At 45.3% G+C, this 26,610-nt stretch overlaps 1 protein-coding gene across 3 annotated transcripts in view; it reads right to left on the reverse strand.

Moving 5' to 3' along the window:
* Positions 1 to 26,610, reverse strand: part of SH3RF3 (SH3 domain containing ring finger 3) — a 357,161-nt gene that overhangs the window by 51,289 nt on the left and 279,262 nt on the right. For all 3 annotated transcript variants that reach the window (XR_011997987.1, XM_072742558.1, XM_072742557.1), the window contains 2 exons: positions 24,934 to 25,181; positions 7,060 to 7,394 (listed from right to left, as the gene is read on the reverse strand). Coding sequence is in view for 2 of the 3 variants with exons in the window: in XM_072742558.1 (XP_072598659.1) it covers positions 7,060 to 7,394; positions 24,934 to 25,181 (583 nt within the window). In the remaining variant the exon portion in view is untranslated. The remainder of the gene's footprint in view (positions 1 to 7,059; positions 7,395 to 24,933; positions 25,182 to 26,610) is intronic.

Genomic DNA, 26,610 nt, shown 5'->3' on the forward strand with positions numbered 1-26,610 from the left:
ACAGGTACAATCATCCTCATTTTACAGATGAGGAGACACAGGCACAGGAAGGTGTCACAGGGTCGGTCAATAAATAGAAGGGCCCTGACTTACACTTGGCAGCTGCACCCCAGGGTCACCCTGTTTGCTCATAAATCAATCAGCACCGTCTTTCATCTGGGCCATGCCTTGAATGCTCGGTGGCAGGAGCCCCTGGGCTCCCAACAGGAGAAGCCAGCCAACTTCTCCCGGCAGAGGAGAGGGAGTGGCATCAAGGGGTCTGGCTTATTCCCAGTGATGACAAGCTGCATGGTCTGGGGCAGGCCCCCTGACTACCTGGACCTCCGCATCCACATCTCTGCCCGGAAGGGTCCCCAGCACCCTACCAAGCTGACACCTGGAAGTGCATTGGATTGAATCTGACCTCAGAACAAAATCTGGGGTTTTTATGGGAGAGCTGGGGGGATGGCCTGGCCCAGCGGTGCCTTCCTGGGAGAAAGCCAAACCCTGAAGAAGGTCTCAAGCTGCCTCCAAGCTCCGCACAGATGGGGTGGGGTCACCGTCCTGTCCTGCCTGTGGGTCTGAGTTCTGACAGGCATGAGGAAGTGGTTCTTCCCTTGTCATCAGGAAAGTGACACTCCAGCAGCCTGTTCCCTTCCAAAAATAAGTTGCCTACAAAACTTCAGAATGGCTTTGTTTTGACAGCTGGGATTTGGTCGTGCTTTAAGGATGGGTTCATTTTCAGCCTAGAAATTACTCATAAGCTAAATGCCAGCTTTTCTCATCCCACAGAAGGCAGCCCAAGCACAGGGATGTAGAGGAGGAGGTCTGAAGTCGTTGGGGCTCCTGGTGGCCCAGGGCAGTCCAAAAGGGACCCGCTGCCCAACCAGAGAGCCAACGCCAGTGCCAAGGGTGATTAGAGCTGCCCAGCACGGGTGTTTCCCAGAAAGAAGTGGGCTTCGTCAGCCCACAGTGACCAACTGACCTCCAGACTCCCAAGCAACTTATCTGTGGGGCAGACAGGGTTCCCAGAACCCATGCAGGTGTGCCCCATGGGTCTGTGGCATGAGGCACCCTCTTCTGCGGCAGCCACACTGAGACACAGCACTGCACCGAGGGTCTCCACATGTTTGGGCCTGGGCAAGCCAGGGCAGCTTCTCGCCCCGAGTGACCGGTGTGCACCCTGGGCCTACCCTGGAATTCAGACCTAGTGAGGCCAGCCCCAGCCCATCCCTACTTCTGATTAATGTCATGGACACAGCAGGACACCTCCGCAGCACTGGTTTGGGTGATGGGGCTCATATAGCTGGTGTATGACCACAGGACGGTGTCTGCCAGTCTCAAAATTGGAAACACACTGCAGCAGCTGAGTGAGATGTTGATCACAGAGCTCACAGTAGCCCCTTCCAGTCTGCCATCTAGAAACAGCACACGTAAAAGCTTGCTTACTGCAGAGAGCCCAACTGGAAAGAAAATGATTCATAAACCAGTGACTTTTCAATTCAGAAAAAACTTCCTGGCTATTCTAAAGAGTTCACCCTCAAGATTTCTTTATATTGCACAGGCCTGGGTTTTACATGAAAATATCATGGTAACCCTATGTAGTGTATGCCTGTTATGCTCTTCAATGGGTGGAATGTAGATGATAACAAGTTCAAAGTTCATCTGCAAACATGCTTCCCATGCTGTCCCTGCTATAGGCCAGGCCTGGCTGTTGCTGTTCTTGACCATTTTGTGAGGAGTGCCGCTCCCCTCCCACCAGCTCCCCAAGGCCTTACAAACAAAGGTCATGCCATCCATGTGGATTCGACCAAATGGTTCACTGCCTGGGCTCTGGCTGCAGGGGGCCCAGTGTGGAACCAGAAGGCAGACCCCCCGCCTCGGTCACAGTCCCCTCTCCTGGGCACACCCAAGGCCTCCTGCCACAGTTATCCCTGACCTCTCGCTGCAAGACATCTGGACAAGCCAAAACCACCTGAGGCCTCAGGCTCATGTAGACTGGAGAGGCCACCACAAGTCAGCACGTCAGAGCCAAGCAGTGCCAACAAAGGGGTTGGGAAGCCAGAGTCCTTGGGTTGGCCCCACTGCTGATGCTGTGTGACCCCTGGCAAACCTCTCAACATCTCTGAGTCTCAGGAGCATCATCAAAAAAGAGGAGTTTAATGAAAAGATCTTCACAGGTTCTTCCAGATCCAATATTCTATTACTCTGTGGAACTGAAACTATTTCATCCATATACAAAAAGTTAACTTTCTTTTGGCCTATAAAGTAAAGAATTTCTCATAAGTCATGGGAATGAGAACTCACTGACAACAGTTTTCCCAACTCTCTTTAGTCCACAAATATCACCAGATAGAAGCAAGGCACTCTTCAGGGTCTGTTGATCAGGGCTCTGAGCTTATGGAAATGAGTCTTGTATCGAGGACTCAGCACAACCACTGCCACCATTTCTCCCAAATATACTGACCCCTCCTATATGTGATCATGCTGATCTAGTCTATTCTATTTTATTCTGTGCATTTCATTCTATTTTAAAAAATATTGGTTCAAATCCCCTGAATTGGTTTGGTGACTCATAAGAGGGTCACTTCCGAACCCGTGGTTTGAAAGATCCTTCTATAGCCATGATCACAGGAAAGGCTACGCCGATACCAAGGACAGCATTAAAGGAAGTAAGGCACCATCAGACGGGCTGTCACGAACTGGACACAGGGACCTGAGCAGGAAGAAGCAAGACAGTGAGCGGCTCAGAATTCAGAGGAGGGAAGGAGCACAGTTGGGGAAGCTTCCTGGCTTCCGGAGGGCCATGGTCTTTTCCTTCCTTCCTCAGTGTGTCACTGCTGCTGGCCACTGACTCTGGCCTCTGTCCAAGGGGCAAAGAGCTCTCTCTCTGATGACTTTCCCGTGGAGTTGACCCGAGGGGTACTGATCTGCATCACCTCATCCTGAATGTTCATGAGGCCTCAGACACAGGAAAGTCATGGATGGACATGACAGGTAGTATTTGATGGTTGTTTCAAGCACAAAAATTCATTTTTTTTAAGTGCAAAAGGGTTAACTTAGAGACTACAGATCAACTTAAATTTCTTCCAAGATTTTCATTCCACTCTGTGATCTGTGGGCCCTAAAAGATGACCCCAAGAGTTGTATCAAGTCCCTTTATCAGAAAAATTAGACTCAAATCCTTGGATTGGAAGACCTCCAATGATGCCTACTGGCTGTACCTTCTTCCCTGGATGGAAGAGATCCACTTAGCCTGGAGTATCTTGCAGCTGTACAACATACATCTTTCTCAGGTCCTCTTGGAGGAGGATCCGTTTCCCTGCAGGGCCACCCGCAGCAGATCTGTCCCCAAGAACAGATCCTGGTCACTCCAAATGGCCCCTAATCCTGTTCAGAGCTCTGAGTGAATCCATGGATCAGAACTCCCCCATCGAAGGCCCATCCTCTGTTTAACTCCCTGCCCTTGCACTGGTGCCAGGAAGCACTCCAGTCTTTGTCACTATAGGCTTCAGGGCCGAGGCACAAGGGTACACCTCTGGATTGGGCACTGCTGGCAGAAATGGGCAGTTCTCCAGGAGGATGGAGCTGCTGTGTGCTGGCAGCCGGGCCACAGGGAAAGCCCTGTAGGAAGCCACATGACCAGGAAGATGGGCAGGAAAGGCAACTGGGAGAGAGGCTGGAGGCTACACACTGGCAGAAGCCCTGGGCCCAGAGAGGAGCTCTGGACCCATCTATGGAAAGGGTCCCCACCCTGTCAGCACTTGAGTCTCTCTGGAGGCCTCAATCCCAAAGTTGGCCAAGCAGGGCCTATGTGCAAGGTGTGGGTGCAGCAGGGCTGAGAGGCCCAATCTCCCAGGGTAGCACTAGCAGAGTGCCAGCCTCCTGGGGACCTCACAGCAACCCACACAGACGAGCCAGGTTTGGGGGACTCTTCCTATCCCATGTGTAGGGACACATGGGAATAAATCTCCCCTGCTCCTAGGAGAGAATCAGTCCTGTTGCTACCTCAGGTGCCAGGAGTCCTGACGATCTCTCTCTTGGAAGGGCCTGGATTGAATTTCAGAAGAGCTCGGCACTGTAAAAACACACAGGCACTGTGGTTTGGGTCTCCAAGGACTGACCGCAGGGCTCGGAGCTCCGCCTTTTTCAGAGGAAACTTCACTAACAGAAACAACCTGGAGAACTGGGCGGGGGACAAGGGGTGTAGGATAAGGGCATCGAGGCCCCCAGCCGGGTGCATGCAGGTGAGCACACCACACAGTTTCCTGTAAGCAGCTACTGTCTTGGCTCTTGTGCTAGAAATGGCAACTGTAGATGTTTTGCACTTTACCATGAAGTAGGAGAAATTCAACTGGGAATACAAAAGGGAAAACCAGTAACAGGTGTTTTTTTCAGACCAGTGCTTTTTTTTTTTTTTCTTTTGCTTTGTTTGAGAGGTGAGAAATGAAAACCACACATAACACTTAGAAGGATGATACACAGGATTTGTCAGCTGGGGTTTGATACGACTGCTGCTGTACCTATGAACATATGCTCACCCAATCCCACAAAGTCCATTTCACTCGCTATCTGGGAGTGCAACATGGGCAGCCCCCACGTGTGGGCAGTGAGCGCCCAGCCCCGAGCATCGCTGGTAGAGGCTGGGGTGGGCATGCGTTGCGCTGCTGGAGCTAAGTGGACACATCAGCTGCTTTCCTTCTGGGAGCAGAGCTTCCTCCCATGGTGCCTTTCATCAAGAGGGACCTGCTGGGTGTCCCCTGGACTCAACTCTTCCTTGCTGAGGTAGGAGAACCGTTAGCACAGAATGAACATGAAATGGAAACAAAATGTTTGCTAAGTGTCCAACAGGCTGGGAATGTGGAGAGAAGGCCCAGCGCTGGTTTTCCTTAGCAACACACTTTAGAGGGCAAGACGGTAGGCAATATCACTCTCCCTGTGGAGTCCTACAAACGTGACGCTAGTCAGGAGCCCTCCTGAAGCGCCCTATCTGTTCTGCAAACTAGACCGGGAATTTTTTGGTAAAGAGCTAGAAATGTTTCCAAAATTATTATTGCCCTTTCCTTTCCAAGTCTTGCCCCCTTTTAAGGCCTAAAGGATGATGCAGTCTTCCCAGAAGGGTGTCCAAGTGAGAGGGTGGGCTTGCACCCCCATGTCTGCCTCCCAATGAGACCTGGCCACATGTCCCAACCAGGCTGCAACGTACAGGGAGCAGACCAAGATAATGGGTTTGCAAACAGACATGGACACAAGACTCAGAGCAACCATTTCACTTTGTGCTGGGGCACCATGCTGGTCTCAAGCGGACTTGAGGTCTGCTGGCTGAGGGCACAGCAGCCACAGTTGTCCTGAGGCTCCTTCCACACCCCTGAGCGTGGGGGTAACATTCCTCAGGACCAGGAGGTGAGACAGGAGGTAATGAGGCCTGAGCACCACCAATCCTGGGACCCTGAGGAAATCGGAGTGCACAGCTCTGAGAGGTCCCTGGACTCCTGCCAAGCATAGGAAGTGAGTTGGTGGGCATGTGGATGGGGCAGTCAACACTGGGCACTCTCCCCAGGGCACGGGTGAATACACCATCCTGTGTTGCGGGGCTCAACCCAATCCTGGCTAGCACGCTCTAGTCAGAAGACTGGTTTTATACAGAAAGGTTTTAAAAGTCGCACAGAAGGTGGTAGAGCCAAGAGGGAATGCGTGTGGGGCGTTCATGCAGCAAGGCCAGTGAAGAGAGTAGTTCCCAGGTGAAGACGTGGGTCTGCACCGTCCAGTACACCAAGGGGCAGTGCCATGGACCATGGGCACTCGAGAACGCCCCCTGGATTGCAAAGACTGAACGTGAAAAATGGTAAAACACATTCAGCAACATTTTTATGTAGATCACATGTTGAAATGATAATATTTTTAGATATTGGGTTCAATAAATTATAGCATTAAAATGAATTTCAGGGCAGCCGGAGTGGCTGAGCAGTTTGGCGCCACCTTCAGCCCAGGGCCTGATCCTGGACACCTGGGTTCGAGTCCACGTCAGTCTCCCTGCATGGAGCCTGCTTCTCCCTCTGCCTGTGTCTCTGCCTCTCTCTCTGTGTGTGTTTCTCATGAATAAATAAATAAAAATCTTTAAAAAAAATAAATTTCACCCTTTAATTTTGTCTCTTTTTTTAAAAAAGATTTTATTTATATGAGACAGAGTGAGAGAGAGATCACAGAAGGAGGGGAAGGGGCATAGGGAGAAGCAGTCTCCCCACTGAGCAGGGAGCCTGTGTGGAGCTCAATCCCAGGACCCCGGGATCACGACTGGAGCTGAAGGCAGATGCTTAACCGGCTGATCCACCCAGGTGCCCCTAATTTTATCTTTTAAATTATTTTAAATTATTATAAATGTGGCTACTAGAAGATTTTAAATTAGATATGTAGCTTGAATTATAGTTTTTTTGGGCAGCACTGATTTAGAAATCTGGACTCTAATCCTGGCTAATCTAGTCTCTAGCTGGGTAGCAACAGAGGCAAGCTCATTGTACTCAGATTTCTTTTCTGAAATAAGTCCAATTTCCTTCACAGTTAAAAGACGAGCAGAAAATGCTGTCTACACCAGCTATCAGACCAGCATCCCTCTCGTTTCTCCACAGGAAACAGGTCTGTCCCGTGTGGCTGAACAAGTCACAGGCTGCACAAGGGTGACACATTGAAGGGAAGGGATCCTGTTCATAGTATACATAAGTAGATTTGTATATTTACTATTATAATATCCTGGTACCTGCAATAAGTATCTTGTTCTAACAAAATGAGTATATTACAGTGATTTTTCCAACAGATAGAACTAAAGCATCCTGCAGAAGCAATACTCTTTTTCTGATTTGCATAAAAGCTCCGGCAGCCCCACCAGAACCAGAGTCCTGCCTGAATTCCACTGCAAGGACAGCTGCTTTGCTGGTTTGGCCTCGGTCTCTGTCATAGGCCTGATGCATTGGGGGGCAGGAACCTGGTGCCTTATTTTTACAAAATGTCACTAGTGTCTGGTGCTAAAGACTTACAATAACCAACTGGGCCATGGCCAGGGCTCACCCAGGATGTGCCACTTACCTTTTCATTTTTTTTCTCATCTGGTTTGCATCCGGTGTTGGTGGGGCTGGACGATGACAGGCCACTGCCAGGCCCCCCTCCGGCCTCCCCGTTGAGGTTGGCTGCACTGACATTGGGAGGCGTGACGGCTGATGCTGCGGATGTAAGTGGGATGGCTGCTCGGGGGCACTGGGCCCCAAGAATCGTCTGCACGGGGGGCTGGTGCAGGTGCTGCGGGGACACCATCGAGTGGGGTCTGAGGCTGGCAGCGGGCAGGCGTGAGGGGGAGTTCTGGGTGCGCAGGGGCGACACGGTGGCTGTTGGCCGGTCTTGGGCCTGGGCTGAGGAGTGGGCAGCTGGAGCACAGGGTTGGAGAGAGAGTGGGGTTGCAAGGTTAGTTTGTCATGGCTGTGCCATCATCGCGGACTCCACCCTGGATGCATCCTCCTGGGCTCTCAGCCTCTGTCCTTGGTCCCTCTGCACCCACCCTGCACCTTGGGGACAGAGATGGGGCCTGGTGCCTGGGGGAACACATCCTGTCTCCCCGAAGCCCTGCTGCAGCACAAACAGCCTGTCCTGGGGAGGAGCAGAAACCTCTTCTCCAAGGTTGTTGCCAGTGTGGACATGTCCCCAGTTCCCATGAAACCTTCTAACTGGTTTTCTTTGCTTTGATGAGCAGACACACAAGTTCTTTTACATCGCCCTGATGAAAATGTTCATAAATTAAAGCCCATGACAGAATCCTAAAGAAGCCCCAGGACACCCCCTAGAACTATTAGACACCACTGCATGCAAGGTGACCACTGCCAACAGCTGGATTCTGGTTGCTCTTGACCCCAGAACTGTAACTGGCCCTTGGTCCACACTCAGCATTTGAGCTGGCTGAGCTAGGCCTGCATGCCTGCAGCAGCTCTTGTGGGTGACAGTCACAGGAGGAAGGTGCTGCAGCTTTGGGCCGTCACCATGCTCACTGCTATCTGCCTGTGGCTGTTGCCTTGCTCGCACACCAAAGTCAGTGTCTGGGTTTATGGAACAGGAATGTCACAATGATGTATCTGCCTCCTACTTGCCAGCAAAAATGCCTCCTAAGGGTAGTAGGGTCTAAAGGCCTACCGTTTGTAAAAATCTACCATTTGAAAACATAAAGTTCCTTCCAAACCCAGCACCACATTAAAATTAATCCTGCTGCAGCTTGTGTCAGTAATTTTGAAAAACTGTCTCCTAAATCATAACAGAAGAAACTTACAGGGGCTCAGAGTGAGCCACACCAGAGCAATGTGACTGGGGGTCACATTGCTGGGGACCTAAAGGGAGACATGGGTCATGGCAGCCCACACCACTGCATGCCACGTGGCCCATGCCACATTGCACAACTCAGATTAGATCGTTTTTGCACGGTCATCCAGAGAAGAATTACACTTTACACTGCCCTTATTTCCTACCACCAGAACTCATGGCATTTGTAGCTTCAGCAACATGAAGAAACCACATGTGAGAAAACAAAACAATATTCTCAGCCTCCAAATATGCCTTGAATACATAGTCTACTCATAAATCCTAACAGCGTTTCCCTGGCGTGTGAAGTAACTTGGCTGGCAAACGAGAGCCCCTCCCCACATGGCCCGGCCTCAGATTCTGACAGCGCTGCGTGGGAAGAGCTGGGGAGATCTAATTACGTGATCCTGGCCTCCCTGGGACTCAGGGACTCTGGCCGCGTCCTCGGTTTCTAGGAGGTGCGATGTATAAGGGCTGATTTATGGTTTTAAAAGTATTCAGAGTTTGGGGCGGGTTTGAATCCTCACTCAATGTGGCCTCACATTTCAAAAGACCAGGTTTTAGGCAACGATGCAGATCAATGAAGCCACTGGGGTCACTCCATCAGCCCAAGGGAACCCGTGACTTGGACAATGCTCCCAGGGCCATTTGTCTGCCTCTCCCCAGCTATCTGAACTCTCCTTCACCCCAGCCCCCTGGCCCTGGCATGGGGTGCGGCAGCTGGACCAGGCAAGAGCAACAATCACTTGGGCCCAAGAGCCTGCAGGGGCTGCTCCACATTCTCCCGCGGAGTCCCACACTGCTCCCCTCCACCTCTGGCTGGCTTCCACATGCCTGCCACATGGCCCTGCCAAACCCAGTACAGAAGAGGAGACAGTGTTCCAGAGAGTTCTCAGCCTGCCCGCCAGGCAATCCCTTTGACATCCTCCCCCTTCTCTCCCTTGTTCCTCCCTCAACCACTCCAGCCTCCTCACTGTTCTGCCAACACAGGCTCGCTCTCACCTCAGAGACTGTTGAACAGAATACACTTCCTCAGAGGGCCACGTGTCCCTTTGTCCACTTTGGTCACGGTCACTGCAGACTCTGTGCTCCCGGAGAGCCTGTCCTTGCCCACCCACCCAACAGTGCAGGCTGCCGCTCTGCAAGCCCAGCCACTCCTGGCCCGCGTCATCTCCCCTTTCCTCCCACGGCACCATCTGCTCTCCACACTGTGAGTCCCCCTTCATAGCGTGTGGCTGCTCCTAGCCTGCCTCCCCCGACCTCGAGGTGAGCCCACGAGGGAGCTCCACTTGCTGTGCAGTTCAGCAATCTACCCCCAAACAGCTGCCCCGGGGCCCAGCATGCAGCAGATGCTTGATCAATTTCTTGAATGAATGAACAAGTCTTTGAAAAAAGAGAATTTTCAGATTTTACAGAATTGAACCACTGCAGAAGATAAAACTCTTCCATGAGAAGGAGGGACATGACTCATCACACTGGCTGGTAGAACAATATGGGGTTCCCCGGAGCCCCAGGAGGATTCATCCTCAGGTTCACCCACCCTGTGCCATCCGACCTTGGACTGACCTAGACCACTTCCCTCCAGTCACCCTGCTACTTAGCAATGCCAAAGCCCCTGTGTGACAGAGGCAGCAGTCTGAGGAAATGTTCCTGTTCCATACCGTTCCCCTCTGCTTCTCCTCCGTAAACCTTTGGCACAGCTCAGCAACTCTGGAGTGCCTGACCCCCCTGGACCTCAGTCAGTTCACTGCTCCGTCATCCCACAGGTGCTTTATAAAGGGTAGTTGAACCAATGAATGACCAACCTTACATCAACATTATCCTTTTCTTATCCTCAAGTTTATCACTTCCCACTTCATGGATGAAATGAACATTGGCAACTCCCCAAACTTCAGGCCAGGCCAGCCTCTCTCTCAACTCATCTAGACCCACCCTGCCCTCCGGTCTCAAGGATACAGGGTCCCCACAGGTCTGCCCCATCATGCTCATCTTGATCCTTTCCCCTAGCTCATCACCTTCTCACCTGTATTAAATTTCTCTATTAACTTTCCTCTTGCAATTTACTAAGCAAGTTTATAGCTCCCATTTTAAAAACAGTCTTTTTTTCTGGCCAGTACCTCTTTTTCCCATTTTCCTTTTACCTAGTATTCTTGAAATAGTGCCTATATTTGTTCTTTCTTACTTTTCATTCAATTCTTTGCATGATCTGTATTTGCCCTCATGACAGTTGTCATCTCTGCTCTGTGTTCCAGATACATTCCCTTGTGCAGCTTTCTAGTGTTACTAATTTCCATCTACAACTATGTCTGTGCTATAGTTTATGTTACCTATAGAGATTTGTATTTAAATAGATATATTTTTCCCTTTCCAAAATTTCAAGTTGGTTTTCATATTCACCAGTTTCTGATTCATAGCTATCCATCCAATTTTTCCCTTTCATAACACACTGTTTTTTCTTTTTTTAGGGGGGGGGGGAAATGTAGGTGTTATTCTTTTTTTCCCTTTTAGAGAATTATTTATTTTTATTTATTTGTACTTTTAGCTAGACTCACACCCAATATGGGGCTTGAACCCATGGCTCCAGGATTAAGAGTGGGATGCTCTAATGACTGAGCCTGCCAGGCACCCTTAGAGGATCTTAAATATACTGATATCAAAGCCTTTTTCAGATTTCTCTTTTTAAAAAAATATTTTATTTATGTATTCATGAGAGCCACAGAGAGAGAGAGAGAGAGGCAGAGACACAGGCAGAGGGAGAAGCAGGCTCCATGTAGGGAGCCCGATGTGGGACTCCATCCTGGGAATCCAGGATCACACCCTGGGCTGAAGGCGGTGCTAAACTGCTGGGCAACCGGGGCTGCCCCCTCTCTTACTTCTCTCCCATTTCTTCAGTTTATTGGCTTTTATGCATTAGTGTTCCCCTTGTGCTTTGAGTTTTCAGTGTGCAAGCTCCTCTTCAGTATGACTATCCTATTGCTCTTGTATCTTTGGTCACTACTTCTGCATGGTCCCCTGGGACCTTCTCTCAGAACCAGGTATAACAGGATGGTATTGAACTCTGGTCCTCAGGCCAGAGCCAAACTCAGCTCCATGCCCAGGTGGCCCTCTCTATCCTCTCCCATAGGAGCAGCTCAGTACTCACAATTCCCCAAGCATGGGGGGACTGCAGCTGTTCAAACCATTGCCCTTGGCTCTGGTCCCCTGATACTCACCAGGGACTTCTTGTCCGTTTTCTCCTGCAGGAGTTGAAAGTCAGCCAACACTGCCTGCTTTTAATTCCAGTAAGCCAATGCTTCAACCCCATTAGCTATTGTGTGTCCCATTTTGTTTTGATCCATAGAATTGACTTTTTAAAAATTTAAAAACAAACAAATCTCTTTGTGTTTAAAAGAGGGAATGGGGGATTTCCACATGAACTCACTGTCCCATACTATCAGGGAGTTCTTCATTCACTTCTCAGTCTACTGAAATATAGTTTGTCACTTTTTTCCATCAAATATTACCTGAACAAGATCAATTATGACTCCACCTGTTAGTGAATTTAATGGACACTTTTCCGTTTTCAGAAAAAAGTATCCACTGATCTAGTTGCTTAACTTTACACCAATACCACACTGACTTGATTACTGTAGCCTTATGTCCTGAAATCAGTGTTAGCCTTCCAACTTTGTTGTTCCTTTCAAGGTCGTTTGGCTATTCTAGGTTCTTTGAATGCCTATATGAATTTGAGAAACAGGTTACTAATTTCTACAAAAAAGTAGACTGGGGAGGGGCGTCTGAATGGCTCAGGTGGTTAAGCATCTGCCTTCAGCTCAGGTCATGATCTCAGGGTCCTGGGATATAGAGCCCCACACCAGGCTCCCTGCTCTGCAGGGAGTCTGCTTCTCTCTCTCTCCCTCTCCCTCTGTGCTCTCCCCCTCTCTCAAATACATAAAATCTTAAAAAAGATGTTGAGGGCATTTGTGATTGGTATTCCATTGAATCTGTAGGTCAAAATTTTGGATAATAAATCCCTTAACAATAGTAAATCTTCTCACTCATAGATAAAGTGTTTTTTTTTTCTCAACTTTTTCAGTCATATTCAATTTCTCTTAGCAATATTTGGTAGTTTTCAGCAGACAACTATTCTTCTTTTATCAGATGTGTCCCTAACTAATTTATTTTTCATGTTCTTAAAATTGTTATTATCTTTTAAAACATCAATTTCCAATTATTCACCACTAGTATGTAAAAATATACCTGATTTTTGTATATTAATCTTGTATTCTGCAACCTTGCTGAATTCGTTTATTAGCTATACAGAAAGTTCTGTGTGAGTGTTGATTGCCCAGGGTTTTCTATATTCGAGACCATGTTATCTGCAAATAGATATAATTTTCCTCCCTCCTTTCCAATCTGCATGATTTTTATATCTTCTTCTTGACTAACTGCTCTGGATAGAATTTACAGTACAATATTAAATAGAATTGGCAAGAGTGGATATTCCTGTTTAATCCTGACCTCAGGGGAAAAGCTTTCTATCTCTCACCATTAAGTCTGAGGTTAGCTGTGATTTTCATGGATGCCCTTTATCAGGTCGAGCAGCTCACTTCTATTTTCTCATTTTCTGACAGTTTTTAAACAGGAATGTGTGTTGGATTTTGTAAAAAAAATTTTTTCCATATCTGTTGAACTGGTCATATTATTTTTATTCTTTGATTTCTTTTATTTAATTATTTTTTTATTGGTGTTCAATTTGCCAACATATAGCATAACACCCAGTGCACATCCCATCAAGTGCCCCCCTCAGTGCCCGTCACCCAGTCACCCCCACCCCCCAGCCACCTACCCTGCCACCCCCGCCTAGTTCGTTTCCCAGAGTTAGGAGTCTCTCACGTTCTGTCTCCCTCCCTGATATTTCCCACTCATTTTCTCTCCTTTCCCCTTTATTCCCTTTCACTATTTTTTATATTCCCCAAATGAATGAGACCATATAATGTTTGTCCTTCTCTGATTGACTTATTACACTCAGCATAATACCCTCCAGTTCCATCCATGTCGAAGCAAATGGTGGGTATTTGTCGTTTCTAATGGCTGAGTAATATTCCGTTGTATACATAGACCACAGCTTCTTTATCCATTCATCTTTCGATGGACATCGAGGCTCCTTCCACAGTTTGGCTATTGTGGACATTGCTGCTAGAAACATCGGGGTGCAGGTGTCCCAGCGTTTCATTGCATCTGTATCTTTGGGGTAAATCCCCAGCAGTGCAATTGCTGGGTCGTAGGGGAGATCTATTTTTAACTCTTTGAGGAACCTCCACACAGTTTTCCAGTGGCTGCACCAGTTCACATTCCCACCAACAGTGCAGGAGGGTTCCCTTTCTCCACATCCTCTCCAACATTTGTGGTTTCCTGCCTTGTTAATTTTCCCCATTCTCACTGGTGTGAGGTGGTATCTCATTGTGGTTTTGATTTGTATTTCCCTGATGGCAAGTGATGCGGAGCATTTTCTCATGTGCGTGTTGGCCATGTCTGTGTCTTCCTCTGTGAGATTTCTGTTCATGTCTTTTGCCCATTTCATGATTGGATTGTTTGTTTCTTTGGTGTTGAGTTTAATAAGTTCTTTATAGATCTTGGAAACTAGCCCTTTATCTGATAGGTCATTTGCAAATATCCTCTCCCATTCTGTAGGTTGTCTTTTAGTTTTGTTGACTGTTTTTTTTTAAGATACCCAGGAATAAACCTAACCAAAGTGGTAAAGGATCTATACCCTAAAAACTACAGAATACCTCTGAAAGAAATTGAGGAAGACCCAAAGAGAGGGAAAAATATTCCCTGCTCATGGATTGGAAGAATTAATATTGTGAAAATGTCAATGTTACCTAGGGCAATTTACACATTTAATGCACTCCCCATCAAAATACCATGGATTTTCTTCAGAGAGTTGGAACAAATTATCTTGAGATTTGTGTGGAATCAGAAAAGACCCCGAATAGCCAGGGGAATTTTAAAAAAGAAAACCATAGCTGGGGCATCACAATGCCAGATTTCAGGTTGTACTACAAAGCTGTGGTCATCAAGACAGTGTGGTACTGGCACAAAAACAGACACATAGATCAATGGAACAGAATAGAGAACCCAGAAGTGGACCCTGAAATGTATGGTCAACTAATATTCAACAAAGGAGGAAAGACTATCCCCTGGAAAAAAGTCAGTTTCTTCAATAAATGGTGCTGGGAAAATTGGACAGCCACGTGCAAAAGAATGAAACTGGACCATTCTCTTACACCATACACAAAGATAAACTCAAAATGGATGAAAGATCTAAATGTGAGACAAGAATCCATCAAAATCCTGGAGGAGAACACAGGCAACACCCTTTTGAACTTGGCCACACTAACTTCTTGCAAGATACATCCATGAAGGCAAGAGAAACAAAAATGAAAAATGAACTATTGGGACTTCATCAAGAAGCTTTCGCACAGCAAAAGAAACAGTCAACAAAACTAAAAGACAACCTACAGAATGGGAGAGGATATTTGCAAATGATGTATCTTTGATTTCTACATATAGTAAGTTATGTTGATTGGTAAATGTAAATCAAACCTTGAATTTCTAGGAGAAACTCTACTTAGTCATCATATATTATCCTTTTTATTTATTGCTATAATCGATTGCTAAATTTTTTAGAGTTTTTACATCTATGTTTATGAGTTATATTGGTCTTTTTAAAAATTTTCTTTCAATGTCTTTGTCTGGTTTGGGTATGAGGGTAAAGCTGGCCTTACAGAAAGTTAGGAAATATTCTCCCTTCTTTTCAATTTTCTGGAAGAGTTTCTATAGAATTGTATTTTTTTTTCCTTAACCATTAGGTATAATCTAATGATGAAGTCACTTAGGCTTTGAGATCTCTTTGTGGAAAGTTTTTAACTAATTCAATTTCTTTAACTAATTTAATTTAATAGACATAGGCCTATTCAGATTATTGTTTCTAAAGTTTATCAATTTCTGTTTTTAAGAAATTTATCTGTTTTGTGTAATTTGTTGAGTTCATTGGCATAAAAAATTTTTAAGGATTTTATTTATTTATTTGAGACAGAGAGCGTGAGCAGGGGTGGAGGAGGGGCAGAGGGAGAGAGAGCAGCAGACTCCCTGCTGAGCAGGGAGCCCAGTGTGGGGCTCTATCCTAAGACCCTGAGATCATGACCTGAACAGAAGGCTTAACCGACTGAGCCACCCAGGTGCCCCTACTGGCATAATCTTTTTAATAATCCTTTATTATTCTGTAAAATCTGAAGTAAAATAATAATCCCTAATTATTCTGTAAAATCTATTATTCTTAGTATTGATGATTTGTGTATTCTCTCTTATTCTTTATCCCTCTGGCTAGATGTTTATTGATTTATTACTGATCTTTTTTCAATGAACTAGATTTTTGTTTCATTGATTTTCTCTATTGTTTTTCTGTCTTCTATTTCATTTATTTCTGCACTGAATTTTTTCTGCTTCTTTTATGATTCCTTTGCTCTTTTAATTCTAATTTCTTAAAGTAAAACTGAGGTGATTGATTTGATATCTGTTTTGTTCCTAACAGGTTTTGAATGCTGTAAGTTTCCACTTAAGTACTGCTTAAGAGGCATCCCGCACATTTTGATATACTGTATCTTCATTTTCATTAAGTTAAAAATGCTTCCTAATATCATTTTTGATTTCTTCTTTCATCCATGGGTTACTTTTAAGTGTATGTGCCATTTATTTGGGGGTATTTGGGGGTAACTTTCTGTTACTAATTTCTAATTCATCGGTATTGTAGTTAGGGAATGTGATTTATGATACTTGAATCCCTTTAAATTTATTGAGATTGAAATACTATGGCCCAAAATGTAGTCTATCTTGGAAAATGTTGTTCACTCGAAAAGAATGTGTATTTTGCTCTTGGTGTAGCGCTTCATAAATGTCAATTAAGTCAAAATAGTTACAGGTTGCTAAAATGTTTTATATTCTTACCAATATTCTGTCTACTTCTTCTGCCAATTATCAAGAGAAGTATTTAAATCTCTGACTGTAATTGTGAATTAGTCTATTTATTTCTCCTTGCAGCTCTACCAGTAATTGCTTATATATCTTGAAGTTCTGTTATTTGGGTATAAATATTTAGTCTTCTTCACGTACTGACCCCTTCATCATTATGAAATTGCCTTTTCTTTTAGTAAAAATATTCTTTGTTCTAAATTCTACTCTGATATTACTATAACATTTCAGATTTCTTTTTAGTAGTATTAGCATCATACATTTGATCCTCATTATCCATAGATTCTGTATGTGCAAATTCATCTATTAGCTAAAATTGATTTGTAACCTCAAATCAATACCTATGGTGTGGGACACCTGGGTGGCTCAGTGGTTGAGCATTTGTCTTTGGCTCAGGGCATGATCCTGGATTCCTGGGATCGAGTCTCACATTGGACTCCTTGCATGGAGCCTGCTTCTTCTCCCTCTGCCTATGTCGCTGCCTCTCTCTCTGTGTCTCTCATGAATACATAAATAAAATCTTAAAAAATACCTATGGTGCTTTTGTAGTCATTTACAGATATGCATATACTAGCAAAAAACTGAAGTCACTGAAACATTTTCCCAGATGAGGTGCAACAAGATGATGCTCTGCCCTCTGGTTTTAGCTCATACAGAGATGTCCAGAGACAGAGATGGAAGGGGCAGGGAAGTGCAGTGCAAGACGCTCCAGCTCTGGGACTCAATGGATAGGCTTGAATCTTGCTGGTAACCTGTTAGTGGGGTGGTGTCTGGCAGTCACTTCTGAACCTTATTTTCTCTTTTGTAAAATAAATAGAATCTCCCAGAATGACTTATTTTTAGTATTTAAGATTATAATCTCTGTGAGATACATACACACATGCACGTATTTCACTTAGCAGAAATAGTTTAGTATTCACTAATGTGTCTGTGGAAAATTTATATAGCATAGCTACTGTGAATAATGAGAATCAACTGCATATCTTGATTTTCTTACTCTTTTACTTATTCATGTTTTTATATTTAAAGTATTAAAATGGTTCCTGTTCACAGCATATAGCTTGGTTTTGTCTTTTTTTTTTTTAAGGTAATACCTGACAATCTGCATTCTTTTTAAAGTTTAGAGCATTTATATTTATTTTTATGAAAAGGTTTAAACCTACATTTTACTACATGTTTGCTATTTTATCCATGAATTATTTGTTTCCTTTCCTTTCTTTTTATCCTTTCTTTTGGATTAATTGGAAGTTTTTGTGATTCCATTTTACCTCTTCTGTTAATTTATTTGCTGTAACTCTGTTTTGATATTTAGTGCTTGCTTATGTCTTTAATTTACCACAGTCCACCTACAAGCGACTCCATGACTCTTCACACATAGTATAAGAACATACTAATAATAGTAGAATAATATCTAATAGTATAGTATAATAGTATGTTCCTTCACTCCCAACCTCTATACATTTACCATTATACATTTTACTTTTACATGTGTTTTTAAATTATTTATTTAAATTCAGTTTAACATATAACTGCATTATTAGTTACCGGGGTAGAATTTAGTGATTCATCAGTTGCATATAACACCCAGTGCTCATTACACCCAGTGCCCTCCTTAATGCCCACTACCCAGTCACCCCTTCCCCCCACCCACATCCCCTCCAATAACCCTCATTTGTTTACTAGAGTTCAGCATTTCTTCTGCCTTTTGCCTCCCTCTCAAATTTCATCTTATTTTATTTCCTATATTCATCTGTTTTGCTTCTTAAATTCCACATGAGTAAAATCACATGGTATTTGTCTTTCTCTGACTTACTTATTTTGCTCAGCATAATACCCTCTGGTGCCATCCATGTCACTGCAAATGGCAACATTTCATTCTTTTTGATGGCTGAGTAATATTTTGTGATATAGAGATATAGATATAGATATCCTTTAACCATTCATCTATTCATCCATTGTTGGACATCTGGGCTTTTTCCATAATTTGGCTCTTGTGGATCTTGCTGCTGTGAATATTGGGGTATGTGTGTTTTAAATTTCAAACTGCATTGTTTTTATTCTTGTTTAAACAGTTTGTTATAGTTTAAAGATATTTAAATAATCAGAAAAAAACTTATAGATTGATATATGCAGTTAATATTTCTTAAGTCCTTCACTTGCTTTTATAGATCCACATTTCCATCTGATATCATTTTCCACCTTCCTTAAGAATTGTGTTTAACATTTTTCATATTGTGGGTCTATTGGTAATGAAATATTTTAGCTTTACTAGGTGTGAATAATTATTTTGCTTTCATTTTGGAAGAAACTTTTGCTGGATGTAGAATGCTAACTTGACAGATTTATCTTTTTCATTTTTTTAAAATTTTTATTTATGATAGTCACACAGAGAGAGAGAGAGGCAGAGACACAGGCAGAGGGAGAAGCAGGCTCCATGCACTGGGAACCCGATGTGGGATTCGATCCCGGGTCTCCAGGATCGCGCCCTGGGCCAAAGACAGGCGCCAAACTGCTGTGCCACCCAGGGATCCCGATTTATCTTTTTCAGTACTTCTTTCAGTTGCTTCACTATTTTCTCACTTAAGTGTTCCCAACAAGAAATATATAGTCATCTTTGTTTTTTCCTAATTTATGTATCATTTTTTCCCTTGTTGCTTTTTAAGATTTTATCACAGATTTTGAACAATTTGATTATAATTTGCTTTGATGTAGTTCTCCCCATGTTTCTTGTGCTTGGGGCTCACCAGCTGTCTTTGATCTGTGAATTTTAGTTTTCATCAAATTCAGGACAATTTGGTCTATTATTTCTCAAATAATTTTTGTCTCACTTTTCATTTGTCTACTTTGGAGACTCCAATTACACATATATTGGGCCACTTGAAGTTGTCACTGCTCACTGATGCTCATTTTTAAAAGTTCTCTTTTATGTTTGTGTTTTATTTTTCATAATTCCTATTGCTATTAACTTCAAGTTCACTAATATTTCCTTTGGCAATGTCTAACCTGCCATTAATTCTACCCACTGTATTCTTGATCTCACACACTGTAGTTTTTATTTCTAAAAATTTGATTTAGGTCTTTAAAATATCTTTCATGTTTCTACTTAATTTTCTGAGCCATTATAATATATAAGCACACAATAATAGATGCAATTATAATATCTGTTTTTATATTTATCTGCTAATTCTAACATATGGGTCAGTTCTGATTGGCTGATTTATTTCATCATTGTAGGTCATATTTTCCTTCCTGTGCATAGGAATTTTTTTATTGCTATCAGACATTGTTATTTTTATGTTATTGAGAGCTGGATATTTTTTGCAGTCCTAGAAGTACTCTTGAGCTCTTTCTGCAACACAGTTAAATGAACTGGAAACAGTCTGATCTTTCTGAGTTTGCTTTTAAGACTAGGTGGTGGGACTAGAGCAGTAGTTAGCCTAGGGGCTGCTGGGTCAAGGCCCTTGTATAGACTACTCAATGTCATATGAACTGTTTCTCCATCTGGCTGGTGGAACAGGCACTATTTCCAGCACTTTGTGAATGCTGGGCACTGACAGCACTGATCCTTTTTCTCCTAGTTCCCCTGGCTTTGCACAGTTTCCTTGCAAACTCTTGTTCTTGTAAATTGTTTCTGGTGGGATGATAAATCTCCTCATTACTTTAGGTTGGTCATAAGCAGAAGCCTAGATTTATCCTTTAGATACAAAAATCAAATTATATCTATTAGTTAAAACCCTCTAATGTGCCCCAATGCCCTTAGGATAAAAACCAAAATTGCATGACATGGTCTAAAAGAACCTCCATGATCTTCCCCTGCTTACCTCTCAGCTTTGCCAGAGGTACTCATCCTCTCCTTTCTTTGTCTTTCCACCCTGACTTCATCTCAGTTTTCAAGTGCACTAGCCTTAGAGGTTTCCCCATGCTTCCACCCTCACCTCATGCCCGGCTCATCTAAATTCTACCCAGCTTTAAGACCTAAAATTAAATTTGGCCTCTGCAGAGAAATTGTCACCAACATCCTGGTCTTCTCTTGCCATGTCTTTTGTTTCAGTCACATCAAAATAAATAGAGTTACCTAAAATAGAAACTCTGGTATTTCTCATTGCCATGTCTTTGTCCTTGCCGGTCCCTCTGCTAGAACTCTCTTTGTGCTTTGTCTGCTCAGATAGTTCCTATTTGCATTTTAAAAATCAAGACAGGATCACCACCTCTTGAAAACTTTCTGCTCTCTCATTTTCCTCCCCAGTCTGAGTTACATATGTCTCCTCCATGCTTCCATAATACCCTCTGGATACCTCCACTACAGTGCTTTTCAAACTCTATTGCAAGAATTTATTTTCTTGTCCTCTTTAAGGGGGTATAGAATTGGGGTTTATGTGGTTCTTCTCTACATTTCTAGAGCCTATCAGAGTATCTACCTCTCTTTCAGTTTTTTTTTTTTTTTTGGTTTGGTTTTTATTTTGATGTGGGTTTTTCTGCAGATGAATAAATGACTGTACAAGGCTCTTGCCCCTGCTAAACACTGATATGAGGATGTGTGGACACTGGTGTTTTATAGGGAGAGCTCTGCCCTTGGAAAAAGGAGTTACATTAATCAAGCAGAACAAATCATATTGGATGCTATGGCCAATGCAATTAAGCCTTTGTCAAACTGCCTGACTTTGGCTCAAGATGAGAACATTGATGAAATGCCTTTCAACTGCCTGGGTTGGGGTCTGCTGAAATGGGCAATTACTGCAGTGAACAATCCATTACTTGTACTGTCAACAGCGTGTTTTTTCTCTCTAAATGCAGAATGAAGTGGAAAATGCTATGGGAACTCAGTGGCATTTAATTTACTGATATGATGTGGTAGGAGCCATTCTTTAACTTGACTGTGACAGCAAGTGTGTGGGGATAAGCATGCAGTTGGAATGCACTGGGGAAGCTGTTTTAAACATCCTGTGCCTCACTCTTTCCATATGTAAAATTAGACTGATGGAAGAGAATGCTTGTCACACCATGGTGGTTACTATGGTGATCAATGACTGAGATGCAATGTTGTACTGCCCCTAGCCATGCCAATTTCTTTCAATTCTGCTTGTTATTCTATGGAGGGAGAAATGACTGGCAGGTCTCATTTTCTTCTTTGAACTGGGAAAGTTGCTAGCTAGGCATGGCTTAGAAAGGTGATCATACTGGCATTTTGTGCAGATAACCCAAGGGCTACTGTGCTGGGATATTCACTCTCAGTGAGGACCTGGACTGTCCAAACTCTCCATATTGTGGTGCACATAGAAAAGTGTATGTAGCACACTGGGGTGAACAGATTAGATGTTTATAGCCAGGAGGGACCTGGAATGGGACTTTAGTTGCCCCAGGTCCTGCCTGGGTGCTGCAAGGGTCAATGAGGTCAGGATCTTGGGTACTTCAGACCCAGTCATGGCACACCAGTCGGGAAGCTCTGCTGAGGGCTCACTCAATCACCTGGCCACTACAGTGGCTGTATGTCTAGCCAGAGGCTACCAATAAATGTCATCAGATGAACTTAAGCCATGTTACAAGCATGGCTGATTAGAAGGTTAATTGTTGGGGGTGAGATGGCTGGTACCAGATAAATATTGTTGCAGAATTCTTTTTTTTTGCAGAATTCTTATAGTATAAAGACAACTAGTTCTTCCCTGTGGGCCAGAGTTACAAAAGCAGAACTCATTCCTGGCTAATTTAACTAAAACAGACATTTCTGAAAGACTATTAGGCACTTCAGAGTCTCTGGGATGGTATAGTCAGTCTTGGAGACTCTGAAGCCAAGACAGTGCCAAGCCCACTCATGAGCCCTCCCTGCTACAGATCCCACTGCTGAGGGAAATGGACACTATCCAGAAGGAGGCTGGACAGTGGACACCAGATATGTACCCTGTGCCCAGTGATGACTGGCACTGACACCAGATGTCCATCCTGCTTCCCCTGAAAAGCTGGACATTTTCACCACTACCTTCTCTCCCAAAGGGATCCACACAGCCCTCATGTTTGTGGATCTTTTTTTTTTAAGATTTTATTTATTTATTTAGTCATGGGAGACACAGAGAGAGAGAGAGAGAGAGAGAGAGAGAGAGAGAGAGAGGCAGAGACACAGGCAGAGGGAGAAACAGGCTCCATGCAGGGAGCTCGATGTGGGACTTGGTCCCAGGTCTCCAGGATCAGACCCTGGGCTGAAGGCGGCACTAAACTGCTGAGCCACCCGGGCTGCCCCGTTTGCAGCTTTTGAATGTAAGTCACATCACACACAGGCATGCCTGTTCCTAGCATCTAGGTCATGTGTCTGCACTTATCTACAAGGTGAGCTGAACCAGCAGGCTCAGCCTTCTACCATGACGAGGTGGGATTCATATACAGGATGCAAGCCCCATGTAAGGACAGTGATCCAAACCACTGTGGCATGTGCCCATTACACGTTGCAAAGCCACATGTCATTGTCTTCACCATAAACCAGCCCCTCTGGTCCTTTAGGCTGGTGATGCCATTGTCATTCTCCTAATCACTGGTCCAGAGCTTGCTTCGGCAGCACATATACTAAAATCCCAGTCACTTGTCCAGAAACTGGGCAACTGGACTTGGTTCCTTGCCCTCCCTGAGCATTAGCTTATTTCTAAGTTATAACCATCTGCCTCCTAAATATTTTGTCATTTGTCTCAATTCTACAGCTGCACTCACTGGGTCTGGGCCCCTTGAGACCTCTCACCTGGGGACACCAACACCCTTCTAGTGGCTCCCAATTTCAGGCTGCCCCTCACCAATTCTTCCTCCCTACCATGCCTGCAGATATTTGGTAAAGTGCCATTCCTCTTGTGTAAAACCCCTCAGTGGGTCCCCATAGCTTTCATGAGAGAATTCAACCCCCTAGATCCTTCATTAATAATTTATATTTATTTACTTTTTGGACTCTCTTGCCCTGAGTATTGCAGTAATATTCTTATTCTCTAACAGAAGAGAAATAGCTACATGTACTGAATATAGACTAGATACACCATGCTAGACAGTCCTCACATGATGCCCCTGGAGGTAAGTGCCATTGTACAGAGGGAGAAACTGAGGCAAGCAGTAATAATGGCGGCTCAGCCCCCAAACATAGGTCTCAAGCTCATGCCTTCAGGAAGATCTGCGTTTACTCTGTCTTCACTGAATTGCTTGCACCTGGTTGCATCCTATGTGCATGTTACTTCTGTTACAGCATGTTATTTCTGTTCACTTGACTATTCCCTTCCTCCTGCTTCAAATGGCACCCTTCTTGGTTTCCCTACCCAAATTACTTTGCTGCTTATTCTGGGATCAACCTCCTCTGAGGAGCCTTTCCCAGCCTCCCCCATCACCCAGCACCCCACTTGGGACCCTCCTCCATAGCACCCAGAGTCCTCCAACCTGGTGGCACCACCTCTCTGGCAGTGTGTGGGACCTGAGAGCAGGGACAGAGTCCTGTTTTGTCAGGGGGCATGCTGACTGAAGTGGACTATCCCCTGAAACATTCAGGGTTCTTCCTGTCATATCCAGCAGTCCTTGCTGCCGCGTGCCAGCCCGCACCAGAGTGGCACCAGCACGGGGAGGTGAAGGCCAAGTTCCCCAGAGAATGGCTGGGTGGGCGTGTGGACAGCCACCACCTGCCCTCTTGTCCCATCAGCCGTGACTCGGGAGAAAGTATGGCCCCTGCGGTGCTAAGTATTATCTTGACTTTTCACACTTGAGAAGGTGCCTTCTGGAGCACTTCTAATGGGCCATCTCCTGGCTGGCTAGATTCTAAAAAATCATGTATTTTATTGCTCCAGAGAATTGGCACTTTTTGTCCTTTAAGCCTTACTTTGAGAAAAAGAGAGATGATTTCTGAGAGAATAAGGTTGGGGTTGGAGCAAGAACTCTGTCATTCAAATGAAATTCAGCTACACCCCTGCCCCACCTCTGTCCTGGATTCCTGTACCGCACGGTGACACTGTCGCTGGCTCTACAATTTGGGAAGGTGCTTGGTATGGGCTCCCAGGGGCACCATGAGCCAAGCTTCCCCACTTCCTCAGGGCTCAGGGCTAAGTGTTCAAGCCAGTTGTGCTGACCTTCTCTAGGCCTGTAAGGTCCACCCCATAATTTCTTTTCATCTCACACTGTCCTGGGAACAACTGGATTTTCCATAAACTATGTCACCTTGGCTATTGATAAGGCTGCCATAAAAGTGAAGGTGTCAGTGACCATCACTGCGTCTAGCTTCAAGGCATTTCAGAGAAGGAGCTCTCTGGCTCTGGCTGGTGGGGCGCTGCCTCGCCGGGCAGCCCCCGTGTGCTGGGCACCTGGAAGGCTGGGGCGGTGGGCCCAGCCACTGGAGCCAGTGTTAATCTCATTAGACCATACAGTCCTCTTGCTACAATGAAGTGTATCAATATTTGGGAATTTTCTAACTCATTTCAGCTGTCAGGACAGGGTAATATAAGTCATTACACTTCCTGGAGATTAGCAGAAGCTTATGATCATGATAAGCAAATACAACTTGCCCAGTCTTGGACTGCTTGAAACCTGGGTCATAATATTTCTCCTGAGAACCCCTTGTCAACTTTTCTCCCAGACTGAGACCTTAGGAGCGGCACATACCTGTGGGGACGGTGCCCCGGGCTTGGCTGGTGGCCGTCTGGGCTGTGTGCCGCAGGCAACTGCCCGTCGGCGGAGAGGCTGCCTGGTGCTGGGCCTGGGGTGTGGTGAGGGGAAGGGCTGGCCTTGTGGCAGTGGCTGGGCTGCTCAGACTTCCACCACCTGGGTGGATGGTTGTGGCCATCCCTTTGGCCAGTGGAGACCCTCCAACGACATTATTCCGGGGTGGCCCAGCCCCTCCTACAGGAGCTCTGAGGAAATAAAACAGAGTCAAGTCAGGTGAGGTCACAGATGAAAACACACAATACAGGTTGTTAATAAAGGCCCATTCCTACTTCCTAGCTCTGAGAGATGAAGGCCGCACAGCCCAGGGCACAAATACTAAAACAATGTCAAGATGATCCTGTAGGCAAACGTGCCCAGAGCCCCAGCTTGGCAGTGGAACACTCTTTACAAAACCCTCAGGGGGCTAACGTTCAAAGTAAATAGTTAAGAAACAGCAAAAGAACCCTAAGAATCAATATTAATCAAATTTTTTGTACCAGATTCATTCATGTATCTGACCTCACACATCCAGAAGGAGCGGATGACTCAGCCACATCCCACAAGGCTTGGTCACCTCTCTGGTACATGGTGGGAAGAAGGGCAAGGACCCACCTTCTGGACACGGCCTCTGGGAAAGGGCACAGCCATGGCCTTCAGAGGGATGTCAGGGAACTTGCAGTTTCATGCCCGAAATAGATGCCCTTTCACCCCAAGTTTCCAGATGAAACCGATTTACAGTGTTTAAGAAATACAAGAGGAACACAATAACTCTCAAGATGGTCTTGAGCCTCTGATCTCCAGGTACGTGCACCAAACTCAGGCACTGGTAGGGAGCATGCACCATGGGGCAGAGTCTGGGGGTCAAGTCCCCTTCTGTTCTCCCCGCGTCTCAGGGGTGAGACCCCAGGGGCCACGTGAGGGCGAGAACAAGCCACCAGGCCCATTGGCAGGTGGGCAGCCCCAGCCCGTGTGGCCAGTACCACCAGGCCATGACCTCAATCAGGGATGGGCTGGCAGCACTAAGTCAAGGTTCCTGGACAAGCACCATGGGAAGAGGCTCTGGGCAAGGACCCCACTGTCCAGCAGGCCTGACAACTGCTCTGAAATTCGCCTCTAGCCAGGAACTCCATCAGTGGGCCAGCCAAAACCATGAATGTTTTTTAAAGATTTATTTATTTATTAGAGAGAGAGAGAGAGAGAGAATGATCAGGAGGGGCAGAGGGAGAGAGAGAGACTCTGAAGCTGACCCCGTGCTAAGCGTGGAGTCCTATGTGGGGCTCAAGCTCAGGACCCTGAGATCACAACCGGAGCCAGAATCAAGAGTTGGACACTCAACTGACTGTGCCACCCAGGTGCCCCATGATTTTTTTTTTAAATCACATCTGCTACCTGCTGCGCTTACTCTTACCCTGGGAAAAAACTGTAAAGACTGAATAAGTATGCTCACAAATCATGGGCCTTCCCAGGAAGCTAGGATGTGATGATGTGACCAGGAGCCCATCTCACGGCCAGCACACCCCTCTGGTGTGTCAATCCGTCTAGCCATCAGGGCAAGGTTGAGGCGTTAAGGGGCTATTTTTCTGCCAGTCCTGCCCCCAGAGAGCAGAAACCCAGGAGCCATGTCTTCATGTCATT

Source organism: Vulpes vulpes, chromosome 16 (assembly GCF_048418805.1).
Source record: "Vulpes vulpes isolate BD-2025 chromosome 16, VulVul3, whole genome shotgun sequence".
NCBI classification, from domain to species: Eukaryota; Metazoa; Chordata; class Mammalia; order Carnivora; family Canidae; genus Vulpes; species Vulpes vulpes.